Below are 15,246 nucleotides of genomic sequence, written 5' to 3'. Positions count from 1 at the left end.
ACTGAGGGGCTCTAACATCGGTAACCTCCACTTTTCAGTAAAATAAAACATGGTTAGGACTTGGGCTAATAGTAACAGAAAAAGATGACAGAGAAATTTGAAAGGAATGGTAAATATCTGAAACCATTCCTTTGGCACAGAAGAAGGGGAACTGACAAGAGATAAATAAATAGATTGCTGACCCACCAAGGTTAGCTATATCCATTCTAGCCCTGAGTTATAGTTCTGATTTTACATAGTCAATTGTTATCTGAATCCATTTTCAAAATGGCAGTTGTGGAATTGAAATATAGCAGAGAAATCACTTTTTATTTCTTTGCAGGTAATTCAAAAAGTAGTGGTTAGAATTCTGGGCATTATAGTCTGGAAGACCTGGTTTCAAAAATGTGTGGTTTTGAAGGAAGGCAACTTACTCTATGACATGGGGCATGTTTTCTTTCTGAGTCCAAATCTTCACATTATACAAAATGAATTTAGTAATAATTATTTCATGGGATCGTTGTGAGTGTTAAATGAGCTTCATCTGGCAAAGCATCTAGTCCAATGCTGGCTTTGATAACATCTAGTCCACATAACTGGTTTCAATTAATTATAGCTGTTACAGTTGTTATTTTTGTGATGAACACAAAAGAATAATTCTAATGCATCGAGTATGTACAATGAGCAATACTAGTTTCCTTAGGCATATTAATTTGAATGATTTAGACAACTTTAGAAAGTCAGCATTTTTATTCCACTTTGAAAAGTGAGCAAACTCAGGCTCAGAGATGTCATATGCCTTGCCCAAAGTCACACAGTTGCTTAGTGGTTACCCAAAGTCACAAGTCACACAGTGGTTGTGACAGCATTTGAGGGAAGGTCTGTCTAACTGCAACCCTTGGGTCTTTCTTTACAAACTCCCTTTCAGCTTTCCAAGTGTTCTCTCCACTAGAATGATCTCCTCTTTAGCGAGACAAGCCCTAGGCATCATCTCAGGTTAGATAAAATGCTCCAGAAAGTCTTCCTAGCTATTGTAACTCTGGATGGTTACTCATGTTATTTTTTGGTCTGTTCTCTTTGAAGGGCATACTCTTCTCCTCCGTGGAATGTGTGAAATCCACACAGGATCTCATAAGGCTCTATCTACATGAATCAAATCGGGTTTATCGAGATAAAATGGTAGAAGAAAAGGACTTTGATCTTTTTGATAAAATCCAGACCGAAGTGCTCAAGAAAATTTTTGATGTGAGTATTGCCCTATGGATTTTTTGTATTTGAAAAAAAAAAAAAGATAATGATGCAGATAATCACCCAAATGATACAATCTAGCTCTTTAATGAAGAAAGGGCAGAATCTAGGTGAGGAAGGAAATTCTGCCATGATTTTGCCCAGGTAAAAAATGCTGAGGCAAGAATAGATGCAGATTAATCCTAAAATCGCAGTGTTGAGAAGTCCATAGAGATCATTGAATCCAAGTCCCCACGTGATACTTTGTCCCCTAGCAGCATTTCTCAGATTGGTTACCCCAATGATACTCCAGCATCCTTGAAAATGCGTGATCCCATTGTTCCCAAGGTCGCCATTTTGGGGCTGATAACTGGAAATTTGGAGCAATTTTGAAACTTGGAACATTTGGAATAATTCTAGAGACTGAAAATTTGGTCTAATAATCTAGAAGTTATTTCTCTGTCCACTACCTACATCTACACAACAAACTCTCAAATATTTTAATGCCATTTATCTCACTCTTCCTGAATCCTCTCTTCTCCAGACCAAATAGCCTGAATCCTTTTAACCACTTCTGACATGGGTTGTGTTAAGTGCTAGCTCAAACTCTGACGTCCTCCTGATTGCTCTCCCACCAGTTCTCCCTCTGAAATCCTGGTGCCTGACTTTTTGTCGCACAGTCTGGCCGGGATCTGACCAAAAGCAAGATCATCATTCCCCCTTTTCTTAAAGATTATAGTTTTGTTCCTGTGTTTCCCAAAATGTGTCCCGCTAAACAGTTTTACTACAAGATACTTCTTGAAAAAGAGTGTCTGTCATGAAATGAGTTGAGAATATGCTTCACTGTATGTGACTGTCTTGGAAATTCACAGTGGATTTAAGGCATTCAAGTCCTGAAATCTTGAATTACTCTAATTCACATATGATTCCCCAAATGTATTGGACCCTAAAACTCTTTCCTCTTATAACTTAATTTTAAACCTATTAATAATTTACATAATGAATGACCCATGGATTATGACTTGGGAGGCACTGATGTATTAGCACAGCCTAAGATCGTATTATATTTCTTAGCTAACACTGAGCCTTCTATTACCCAAAGCCCCATCTTTCCCACACATACTGCTTGTCTGTCCCCTCTGGAAATTAGAAATATTCAAATTTTGTATTTAGGTGTGCTAGGCTGTCCTTATACTCACCTTGTTTGGTTTTGCTCTGTATTTTTTTCCTGATAAGATCCTGACTCTATCTCTCAAGATATTTACAGTCCATTCCAACCTATGTGACAGCCTTTTGAATGTTTAGACAGCATTTTAAGTCACTTATTTTAGTCTGCTTTTTACTAAGCCAACCATCCTAAGTTCTCCCATTTCTGTCAGCATTGTTATTGGGACCTGACGTTTGAGACCCTGATGTCAGATGCCCTTCTCTGAGCATTGTAGAGTTAGCCAATTCAAATAGTCATTGTTGGAACTGCAGATTCGTCTTCATTGCCTTATACTTTGGTCTGAGCTAGCACTTCAGAGTAATAACACTCGGACTTTCAAATAGAGTTCTAAGTGTGGGTCTGTACACTAAGGGCACTGCCTTTTGATTACAGACCCAGATATATTGATATTGCCATTATCCTTCCCCCAAAACGCCTGAAATGCCAGCCCGAAGCACCCTTGGTCACACCAAATCTTGGTATTGGTATCAAGGAAAAGTTGCCAGATTTCCACCAATGAAGCGATACAATCCCGTTTCCACTATTCAAAGCTTCAGCTTCTCTGATTCATGGCCCTGTGTGATTTGGCATCACTATTAAGGAATCTTTGATTCGCTCACTTGGTTGATTTTCTCTCTGCCTTCCACACAGCATGGCTGTGATCATAAAATTGAAGACGTGTTTTGTTCATCAAAGAGTCTTTGTAAACCAGGCTTTTCAAAACTGCACTTTGATTCCTCCTCCGCTAGATGGTTGGTGTCAATTGACTGCTATGAGAACTGATTCGGAGGATGTTACCCCATTCTCAAACTGGGTAAATGCCTTCCCACATTGTGTCCTCAGTCTTCATGTGTTTTCTTAATAGCAAGAATAGCCCTCCTGCACTGAGTTTACATCATATCCAAATGTCTGAGCATTTATTGTTATTGTCTGGCAAAGCCAGAATAGTTTTGGAGTTTTCTATAATTTTTGAGACCACCTTCAAAATATAATAACTTTTTGATTTTTAACTCTTTCTAGTCCTTTCTTCATACACCCAGGCAGCAGCCGTGGTTTCTCTATAGATGTTACTGTCATCTCACTCTCCCTATATTAGGTTTGGTGACTTTTGCCCTGTAGGCTTAGAAGGCTAACCCTGCAGTGACTTTTGCCCTGGGGCGTGTCCCTGCTGGTAAATAACAAACACACTGGTTACCTCTTTCCCAGGTAGGTCTTCCAGTCTGAACTTTAGGAGGGAAAAATGACAGGCGGGGACCACTGCTCATGCCGGCATAACTTTCTACTTGTGTCTTAGAAAACCTATTATTTGTAAGACATTTCTCCTCAACAATCTTCCCTCCTACCTGTAGTCTCAGGTATTTGGGTTTTGACAGACCAAGAGTTCCTTTTTGTCTTCTCTAACATAAAAGTTAAAAATTAGTTTTATCGGCTGGGTGCAGTAGCTCACACCTGTAATCCCAGCACATTGGGAGACCGAGCTGGGCAGATCACAAGGTCAGGAGTTCAAGACCAGCCCAGCCAATATGGTAAAACCCCAACTCTACTAAAAATACAAAAATTAGCCAGGAGTGGTGGTGGATGCCTGTAGTCCCAGTTACTCAGGAGGCTGAGGCAGGGGAATCCATTGAACTTGGGAGGCAGAGGTTGCACTGAGCCAAGATAGAGCCACTGCACTCCAGCCTGGGTAATAGAGTGAGATTCAAGTCTCAAAAAAAAAGAAAAGAAAAATGGTTTTCTCTTCAGTGCTTAGAGGATAAACTGGTGAAGAGACATAGACTCCTTATCTTTCAAATTAATTGAGCTATACTAGGTATTCATTCAACATAGTAACATTCGTTCCATGGGTGAGAGCTGACACCCAGCCCTGAAGTTTTATAAGTGGGAGTTCTACCATAAATGCTTTAAGATTACCATAAATAAACCAGTCACCTGAGGGTGGCTAATAGCTCATTCTTCAGAAACCAAACCCTCTTGACTGAACCTATGAAGTCAGGGCTGGCAACATACTGTGTACTCTCACAGGAAAAGATGTTGTATGGCTTTGCTGTGGATTGAGGACCTAGATCTGTTGAAATGTACATGTAGAAAGTGAGGCGATTGGGCCATGATCCCCTTCATTCAATACTGGCGAAGGAGCCCCCACTTAGAGAAATCCACCCATCCATTCCCATCCTCTCTTCTCACAGAAGCACTCCCTTACTGTACTAGGGTGGAGACCCCATCCCACCTCCCACTTCCCATCCTCAGGCCATAAGGAACAACAAACATCAATGAGACTTCGTGGAGCTGGTGGATTGATATGAAACGTCCACTTACAAGGGCTTCTCAAGAGGGGGGCATGTTGGAAATAGCACTGATATTTAATTTCCAGGGAATGTGCAGAGCAAATCGGGTGTCTCTGCTCTGTGGAACCAGCACTAGGAGTCAATGAGGAAGGTCTTTATTCCTGTGTCTTATCACCAGGATATTGAAGACCCTGTGGAGCAGACCCGAAGCCCGAACCTGTATTGCCACTTTGCAAATGGTGTTGGTGAGCCCAAGTACATGCCTGTACCATCCTGGGAACTTTTGACCCAGACTCTGGTCGAGGCCTTGGAGAACCACAATGAAGTCAACACAGTGATGGACCTAGTTCTCTTTGAGGATGCCATGCGCCATGTGTAAGCGTGCTTCTCCTCTTCCTCTTCCCCGGTTCTTTCCCCTTCCCAATGACAGGGGTGTCATTTGGCTATTTGAGGTCACTTCCGTAAAGCCAGGAAAGGAGCTCAGGTCAAGATGGCTGCTGGTAGAGCAGCTGCAGCTCCTGCCACTAGCCCTAGGAGGCAGCACAGTGCCGAGCTCAGGCAGCAATGGGTTCATTTCCAGGTCCACCATTTGCTATCCGAGGACATGATCACAGTGACACCAAGGAAATACTTGAGATCTTAAAACAGGACCCAGAACAGCTCAGGACCTCCATCACCACCCACTCTTAGTCCAAGGGCCATTTGAAAAAAATGAGATACAGAGTTTTTGTTCAAGCATGTACATATTTCAAACATTAAATGTCCTTTTAGTGTTTTTGCTGTCTAGCAAATCACTGAAAGTGATGACCAGGCCTCCAAGACAGTGTAGCCTCACACCAACACCATCCCTACCCTGATTCTTACATTTCCCAGTCTGACCCATTACCAGCCCTCACTGCCCTCCAGTATCCTTCCACCTTCCTACTGGGTAGTCACCCTCTCAGCAGCCACATCTGCTTCATTTTAACTTCTGTGAACCTTCCCTGTACTGCTGAATTCTTACTGATACCTGACTGACCCCTGAGTTGAGGAAAGTTGTTTTTCCTTCCCCATTCTATGTGCCCCAGGGCCTAGAGAGGAGTAAGTAACCTCCTTACCCCCAGTCCCCACCCCAGTGGCACATTTAAGTCCTTTCTTCTCTTATCCTTCACAAACCCCAGTTCTTCTGAGCTCAAGTCGCCTGCCTTTCTTACTCATTCTTTCTCCTTGTCACTGTTACTTACTGACAGCCAATTACTCTCCATCATCGGCCAGTGGCCTTAGTGCCTGGCACCCTTCCTCCTCACCCATGCCTCGACTCACTCTTGGCATCTAGCTAACAATTATTTCTGTTCCTTGGCCTGCTTGGCTCCCATGGTCTTTTCTTCTAGCCCACCTCAGCCCTCACTCTCATGTTCCTATCCTAGGACCCCACCTCCAGAATCCCAACTTCAGACATCTCTCTCTCTGACCCGTACCCGCCACCCTCCCACTCATCTGCTCTAGTCTTTCATTCAGATTCATCAAGACTTCATTCATTGGACCAACTACTTCCCCAGACTCCTTTATCTCTCCCCCTACCATGTCTTTACTTCCACTTTTCTTTTTTTCGAGACGGAGTCTTGCTCTTGCCCAGGTTGTAGTGCTGTGGCACGATCTTGGCTCACGGCATCCTCGGCCACCCGGGTTCAAGTGATTCCCCTGCCTCAGCCTCCTGAGCAGCTGGGACTGCAGGTTTATGCCACCACACCCAGCTAATTTTTTTTTTATTTTAGTAGAGACAGGGTTTCACCATGCTGGCCAGGATGGTCTCGATCTCCTGACCTTGTGATCCTCCCGCCTCGGCCTCCCAAAGTGCTGAGATTACAGGCGTGAGCCACTGTGGCTGGCCAGCCAACTTTCCCTTTTTATTTATTTACTTATCTCAGCTCACTGCAACCTCTGCTTCCAGGGTTCAAGTGATTCTCCTTACTTTCTTTTTTGACCGCCATAGACCCCATCACCCCACTGTCAGCTCCCCTAACTCTCTTGTCATTGTATCCACAAAATCTCACTGAAGCTAAACCCCACTATCTTTTTATTATTTTATTTTATTTTTATTTTTGAGAGGGAGTCTCACTCTGTTGCCCAGGCTGGAGTGCAATGGCACCATTGTGAGTCAGTGCAACCTTCACCTCCCCGGTTCAAGTCATTCTCCTATCTCAGCCTCCCAAGTAGCTAGGATTACAGGTGCCCACCACCACGCCTGGCTATTTTTTGTAATTTCAATAGAGACGGGATTTCACAATGTTGACCAAGCTGGTCACAAGCTCCTGACCTAAGCTGATCCACCCACCTCGGCCTCCCAAAGTGCTGAAATTACAGACGTGAGCCACTGTGTCCAGCCCCAACTATCTTCTTATTCCACCCTGCCCCTAAGCAGCTGGACACTGTTGAAGAAAAATCTCCCACCATGTTGATTGTTTCTGCTCCAGATCTGCAGCCATAGATATCAAACAGGCCTCAGCATTGCTAGAAATAGTCCTCTGCCCAGAGCATGTTGCTTCTTTCACCTCCTGTGATAACTGCATTACACATTTTCCCTCTCTTTTGAAACTCCCAGCGCCCTTCCCCTCTCTTTATTCCCAGTTAATGAGCACATCTCTTATTTTGCCAAGATAATGAAAGTGACCAGAAGAGAACCTCACGTCTTCCCGTCATCAAATCTAACAGCCTACATGTGTCCCCGCATTCCTCCCACAAGTCCTGCCTTCCCTACGACTTCAGTTCATGAACAACTCTGTCCCTACCTTAGTCCTGTCCCTCCGTCTGCACTGGACTAAGGTAGATCCCGTCTCCTCTCACCTTCTCAATGACTTCACCTCTTGCTATAATTATCTCCTCTCTCTTCTTCTTTCTCTCCTACTTTCTCTCTCCCCTCTTCCGTCTTACCCCATCATAATTTCTGGATTATATGCATCAGCATACAAGCATGCTATGTTACCATTTATCAAAAAACAATAAACTATCCCTTGCCTCTTACATTCCTTTCTATCTACTACCCCCATTTCCCTGCTCCTGTTTGCAACAAAGCTCATCAAAAACGTTGCCCATCATTGTCATACTTTCACACCTCTGATTTCCTTCTCAGTCCACTTTTTAGCCCTTGAACAAAGCAGTGCTTATCATCATCACCTCTGTGGTGAGGTGACCCATGTCTTGCTGAAGTCAGTTGTCACTGCTAGGTCCTTGCCTATATCACATAACCCAGAGGTCAATGATTAACCTCTGTCTGTTTGCATCATCCATTCATCCAACATATATTTATTAATTAGACAATCTTAGAATGAGATCCAGGATCTTTGTTTTCTTCCTTCCTAGCGTCCTAATCCCGAGGATGGTGTGTGGAACCTAGCAGGCAGTCAGTAAAACTGCTTAGCATGTTATATGAGAATAAATCATGCAGGAGAAAACAGAGAGGGAAGGGGAGCGGAGAGGACTGAGGATGAACCTAATTATAAATAGGGTCATCAGGAAGGCCTCCCTGAGAGTGTAGCATTTAATACGACATGTAGCTCGACATGGAACTCTCCATATGTCTGGTGCATAGTGCTCTGCATATATCAATGCATTTTCACAAAAACCCTGAAGAGGTAAGGTTTTATGGTCTCTATATTATAAATGAGGAAACAGAGACTGAGAGGAGAGGAGTTGCCTAAGGTCACACTCCTCATAACTAGGTAAAACTTGGCTGGGCACGGTGGCTCATGCCTGTAATCCCAACACTTTGGGAGGCTGAGATGGGCAGATCACCTGAGGTCGGGAGTTCAACATCAGCCTGACCAAAATGGAGAAACCCTGTCTCTATTAAAAATACAAAATTAGCCAGGTGTGGTGGTGCATGCCTGTAATCCCAGCTGCTTGGGTGGCTGAGGCAAGAGAATTGCTCGAACCTGGGAGGCAAAGGTTGCCGTGAGCTGAGATTGTGCCGTTGCACCACAGCCTGGGCAACAAAAGCAAAACTCCATCTCAAATTAATTAATTAATTAAATAGATAAAACTTGCAATAGTTCGATCTGGCTCTAGAGTCTGTACTCTCTACCATCATCCTATGATGCGTCTTCAAATATTTTTTGTATCCCCTCAATCCAATGTGAGCTATTTGAGCACACAGACTGTCTTGCTTACTGCTGAAACCCCAGGACCTTAGACAATGCCTAGTGCATAGTAGGTTCAAGAAATGAGGGGTTAAAAGTTCAACCTGCCAGGCACATAATAATCCCAGCACTTTGGGAGGCCAAGGCAGGCGAATCACTTGAGGTCAGGAGTTCGAGACCAGCCCGGACAACATGGTAAAACCCTGTCTCTACTGAAAATACAAAATCAGCTGGGTGTGGTGGCACCCATCTGTAATCCCAGCTACTCAGGAGGCTGAGGCAAGGGAATTGTTTGAGCCTGGGAGGCAGATGTTGCAGTGAGCCAAGATCACACCACTGCACTCCAGCCTGGATAACAAGCGTGAAACTCCATCTAAAAAAAAAAAAAAATAGTTCAACCTTGTGAAGCTCCTGTGAGTATTCTCCCTCCTCCTTAGGAGCCACCAGTGCCTCTGTCATAGTCTTGGAATTGAGGCAAGTCTTTGTCCTTTAAGGGCGAATTTAATTTGAAAGAATTGCAAGTGATTCCATCAATGTGGCTTTCAAAATGGGTGATCAAATTAATATTGTTTTTGGAAAAAAAAAAAACGTACTGGCTACAAACACTGACTTTATTCTATAGGCTCATAAAGAAACTCTGAAGTTAGTATCCAAAGAGAAGCCTGAGCCTCATTTAGCAATGGCAAAATAACTAAGAAAATGAACTGCCTCGAGGGGGACAATTCTGAAGAATCAAGTGTATTTAGATGTACAATTTCCCATACATTTGTTTAAAAGACATCAACATCCCGTTACTTTATTCTCACTCTGCCCTTCCCTCCCTCCCTGTGGCTCATGGACCTGTCGTTGCTGCCTCTACTGGTCAATAAGGTGGAAGGATTCCCCTTCTTAGATCAGAAAAAGGATACCAGGCAGTACAGGGAGAAACACAGATTACCTAAGCACATGGAAAGACTCCATGGCCTCACATTGCTACACACACAGCACTCCAGGAAGGTCCCACCTTCTGAGACCCAAAGTGGGAGTAGGCTGAGCATGGTGGCTCACACCTGTAATCCCAGCACTTTGGAAGGCCAAGGTGGGTGGATCACCTGAGGTCAGGAGTTCAAACCCAGCCTGGCCAATATGGTGAAACCCCATCTCTACTAAAAATTTTTAAAAAATTAGCTGAGTGTGGTGGTAGGCACCTGTAATCCCAGGTACTCAGGAGGCTGAGGCAGGAGACTCACTTGAACCCTGGAAGCGGAGGTTGCAGTGAGTTGAGATCATGTCATTGCACTCCAGCCTGGGCAAAAGAGCAAAACTCCATCTCAAAAAAAAAAGTGGTAGTAGGACAGAGCAGAGGAAGAAGGAGGCTGTGTGTACCCTCCCAGGAACTCACAGGTCCTGGGAACCAAGATGAGAACCTATTTTTATGATAGCTTCATCCTGCTGTTTGTTCTCACCACTCAAGTTCTCATCATCTCTTTAGTTAGGGTCCGCTACACCCTTCCCCAGCTTTGCTGCTCTCCCTTTCTGCAGCTTGGATGCCGAACTTAGTAATGGAGCACTGTGTAGTGGTTATGGACATGGGTTCTGGAGATCAAACCAAAGTTCAAATCCACATTCTGCCACAAACTGATTGGGATGCTTTGGGAAGGATATTTAACTTCCCCAAGCCTAAATTTCTCACCTAGGAAATTAGGATAGTAAGAATGCCTGCACCATGGGTTGGTGCTATCTATGCAAAGTGCTTTGCAGTCAGTAAATATTAAAGTCTTTTTCTTTGTGCTATTGCCTTATTTCCTTAGTGGTACCACTTTTCTACTGACTTTCTTCACCACTTCAGCAGATTCGTGTTCTGCTTTTTCTCCAAGCTTTAAACCAGATCTTTCCCCACACTTTTGGCATAATCTACATTCATCTTTTTCTGACTCTCTATTTTTTCACTCCCATATATATTTTCTTCTCTTAGAATCACTTAGCAATCATTAACAACAACGACAAACCCTCAAATGTACTTCTTTTGTGCCCTGAGAATCTTACCCATTCTCTGGGGGCGGGGGCTATGTGTGTGTGTGTGTGCATGTGTGTCTAGTCCAATAAATCAGCTTTCTCCAGCTGTGCTGTGGTGCATTTTCCACTATTGTTTTTAATCTCCCAGAAATTCAGTAATGGACTTAACTTAAACTGCATTGGTTTTCTGGCTCAGGAACCCTTTAGAATATTGATCTTCTTTTAAATTTTGTAATTTAAATGCAGAGTTCTTTGCCCTCATCAGAGGTTGGTAATGAATCCCCAGCTGGACTCCAGTGCTGACAGTTGCAGACTTAACCACACTTCTCTGGAAACTTCATCACTAATGATACATTTTCCATTGAGATATTGAATGACATGGGCCATGCTAAGCTGAGTTCAGGCCTTCAGAATAGGGCTGGGGGTTTGGGTGACCCAGAGAACCCAGCTGGACTCCGACTCCTCCTCTTTACCTGCCTCTCTCCTCCCTCCACTAAGCCTTTCCTGCCCCGCATTTTCTGAATCAGGAGAGGGCTTGGGTGCCGTAACACCATGGCTTCTCCCTTCATCAGGCACCATCTCATGCATACACAAAGCAGATAACCCCTTGCACCCAGCATAATGAATCATTGTGTAGATCACCCCACTTGTGGGGCTAGGAGAAGGCGTGGGTTGCTCTCTTTAAATTTAACAAAGATGTATTAGATACCTTTAATGTGCTATCACTGCAGAGAATACAAAATGAGTATATGCACTCCTCGGACATCTAGAAGTTACAGTTTCATAGGAAAGCAAGAGAAGTATAAATCTAACATATAAGACAGAGTGTAAGTATCACAATTAAATAATTAAAATGGAAAAGTAAAATCTTAAAATTACTGAATATAGGTCAATAAATAACTCCTGAATATTTAAGTAAAAACATTTTAACTACATAAAATTTAGCAGTTAACTACATCCAATTTTAAAACCTAAAAATATTTGTATATCTAAAGCACCTTAAAAAGATAAAGGTGAGAAACTGGAGGATAACTGAAAACATGCATAAAGGGGACTCCACAAATTGAGAGGAACACTTCAATTGAAAAGCAGACAATGGGCATGAACAAAAAGTTTACAAAAGAAAAATAATAAAATGCTTCATAAACATTTGAAAATGTTCAATTCCTAGAAACCAAATAAATAAAAACAGTAATTTTTCTACCATTAAATTGGGAAAGATTAAAAATTAGATGTAAGGCCGGGCATGTTTGGTTTACACCTGTAATCCCAGCACTTTGGGAGGCCAAGGCAGGTGGATCACCTAAGGTCAGGAGGTTGAGAACAGCCTGGCCAACATGGTGAAACCCCATCTCTACTAAAAATATAAAAATTAGCCAGGCGTGGTGGTGGACAACTGTAATCCCAGCTACTCTGGAGGCTAAGGCAGAAGAATCACTTGAACCTGGGAGGCAGAGGCTGCAGTGGGGTGTGATGGCACCATTGCACTCCAGCCTGGGTGAAAGAGTGAGACTCGAAAAACTAAATTAGATGTAAGATCCACATCAACAAACATTGAGGGCCAGACTCCCATATGCTGCTTGCAAGAGTTTTTGACCCCCACATACTCCAGGTGGAGGGGTGCCTTCCAAGCAGCAAACACACCCCACAGGAGAGACGGGGCAATAAGGACCCACAAACATTTAGTTTATTTATGTTAATTGTGAACAAGTCATCAATACTTGAAGAAATTTGCAGAAATAAGAAAATTCAAACCACAGAGGCTCAACACAAGCTCTGTAACTTTATACACACTCACGTGTTGTTCCCACATCGAACCCCATCTGCCGAAACCTGTACCCAGAGTTTCTTCCAAACTGGAGCTAGCTAGACCTTATGTTGCTCCACCATTACTTAATTTGAATAAGGCATTTCTAATTATAACATCATTAACACAGGAGTGCAGGATTGTAACCCATGCAATTCAATCTCAAACATATCCTCTACTCTATTTGGCCAATCTTTACCCAAGTTCTTTTTTTTTTTTTTTTGAGATGGGGTCTTGCTCCGTTGCCCAGGCTGGAGTGCAGTGGTGTGATCTCAGCTCACTGCAACCTCCACCTCCCTGGTTCAAGCGATACTCCTGCCTCAGCCTCCCTAGTGGTTGGAATTATAGATGTGTGCCATCACCCCTGGCTAATTTTTGTATTTTTAGTAGAGACAGCATTACACCATGTTGGCCAGGCTGGTCTTGAACTCCTGACATCAGGTTATTCACCCACCTCAGCCTTCCAAAGTGCTGGGATTACAGACCTGAGCCACCACACCTGGTCCCCAAACAACTTTTTATTGCTACAAATGTTTCAGGAATCCACAAAGAAATCTTTATCCCTGTCCAGACGGAGTTTCACCATGTTGGCCAGACTGGTCTTGAACTCCTGACCTCAGGTGATCTGCTGCCTCGGCCTCCCAAAGTGCTAGGATTTCAGGTATGAGCCACCGCTCCCAGCCTGAGTTCTTATTCTCACACTCTTTTGGTCCCCAAATCACCAATACCTGTTATCTCTTCTTCCATATCCATTTCTCTAAAGCAGCTTGATCACTGTGTTATGTAGCCCTGAATTCACTGACTTAACACATTCTAATTCAACTAACACAATCCAGTATATTCTCATCCTCCAATATAGCAGATCCACCTTTTGATTAATTCTACTTAGGAAAAGTACAAATTGGTGCCGTCATTCTGTGCAGCAGTCTCTAAATATTGTCTTACTGTTCGGCTCAATAATGTTACTTGTAGAACTTATCCTGAGAATATAATTAGAGAAATAAACTTTCTGAAAATACAGCATTATTTATAACTGTAAAATGTTGGAAACAACATACATATCCAAGAGTAGGCTATTACATATAGGCAACTTATTCTATCCTTATTACTAATACAATGTTGATGTTCTATACAATATCATTTCACCATCAAAAGTCTGGTTTAGCTGAATTTTTAATGGCTTAGGGAAACAATCACAGTATATTGCTAAGTGAAAAAAAAATTTCAAAACACCATGTTCAGTACACAAGATGAACTCAATTTTTAAAATATATATAATGGAAATATATTGACTTTTCAGGTATAATCAATGTCTATACAAACAAAATATATATTGATAAAAATGCAGACAGATACTAGGAAAAAAAAGGCTGGAAGGACCTATAATTCATGTCGGTAGTGTTTATTGCTAAATAGTAGAATTGTGGATTTTGTTCTGTATTGTATGCATTTTGTACAATGCAGAGCCATTGTTTATAATTGCTTTTAAGATGAGAAAAGAGGAAATTGGGGTTATTTTCATAAAGGGTGTAGCACTTTGTATAAGGTATATGGATACTGGGGAGAGGGTTAGACACACTGTTTGAAGCAGATCCTGGAGGAGAGGCTGATGGAGGGTGGCGTTTGAAGAAGGGCTGGAGGGCAGAAGGAGTGTTTTCCTCTTAGGTACTGCAAGGAAAAATTAGCATTCAGACAAAATTTTTTCTTAGCAAGGCAATTTTACTTTCTGCAGAAAGGTGCTCCCATTAGCCATCTTACTATGAGAGTACAGTGAACAAAGGAAAGGCAGGCATACCTATTCTTTACGCGTTAGGTCTTTACTGCTGTCTGATCTCTGTTGGTTGGAGGTAGACTTCACAATCTAAACTGAACTTGATTGGCTAACAACTTAAAACTTTTCTAAATAGATAAAGGCAATGAGGAACAAAGGAAATGAGGAAGTCAATGGAGCATAGGCTGCAAGCTGGGACATGCCTGTGAGCACATCTAGCACAGATACCTTGATTAAAGTACAAAGACATTGAATGTACTACGTGCCTGGGAGCATGTCTAAAAGCTACACAGGATAGGGCTTAACAAAGAGTTATTAGCAAAAAGCAAGAAGGCTTTGAAGAAAGTCTTCAAAACAAACTATTATTTCTAACATTTATTATTATTATTCTTTAACAAGAAGAGAAACTTTGAAGAAGAACTTTTTACTTTCTACATTTCCTCTGAAGGGGCTGAAGCCTGGAATCGTCTTCCATTGCTGGGGGTAAGGAGAGAGGAATATGGGCACTGAGAGTGGTGAGCAGTAAGGCTGTGAAGGGAGTAATCCAGAAGCCAGGGATGCAGGTGTCTTACCTGTTGATAATAAGAACCCACAACCTTCATGACAAGGGCATCGACGCCCAGGAAGGATTGAAGGAGGGAGACATAATGGCTCTGTCTGGGTTCTCTGTTCCTCTCCTACTGACTGGTTTTGGCTTCTCTTCTTTCCTAAGAGGAACCAACTTCTGCCCCTGCCTTGGCCTCCAGCCTTTCCTGAATTTTTTCAATTGTATGTTTTCCACTGTTTCTCTTTTTCCATCCCCTCTTCCTGCTCAAAAGAATTGAAGTGGGAGGTGTGGTGGGGTCAGGTATGGTGGGGAA

General features: G+C 42.7%; 1 protein-coding gene across 7 annotated transcripts in view; it reads left to right on the top strand.

Moving 5' to 3' along the window:
* DNAH9 (dynein axonemal heavy chain 9) overlaps nucleotides 1-15,246 on the top strand; it is a 367,598-nt gene that overhangs the window by 200,518 nt on the left and 151,834 nt on the right. For all 7 annotated transcript variants that reach the window (XM_017531396.2, XM_017531398.2, XM_037739576.1 and 4 more), the window contains 2 exons: nucleotides 1,063-1,224; nucleotides 4,877-5,073. In XM_017531396.2, coding sequence (XP_017386885.1) covers nucleotides 1,063-1,224; nucleotides 4,877-5,073 — 359 coding nt within the window. The remainder of the gene's footprint in view (nucleotides 1-1,062; nucleotides 1,225-4,876; nucleotides 5,074-15,246) is intronic.

The sequence above is a fragment of the Cebus imitator genome, unplaced genomic scaffold (genome assembly GCF_001604975.1).
Source record: "Cebus imitator isolate Cc_AM_T3 unplaced genomic scaffold, Cebus_imitator-1.0 Scaffold72, whole genome shotgun sequence".
NCBI classification, from domain to species: Eukaryota; Metazoa; Chordata; class Mammalia; order Primates; family Cebidae; genus Cebus; species Cebus imitator.
Note: the sequence above shows the minus strand (reverse complement) of the source record. Positions and strands in the feature narration are given on the sequence as shown.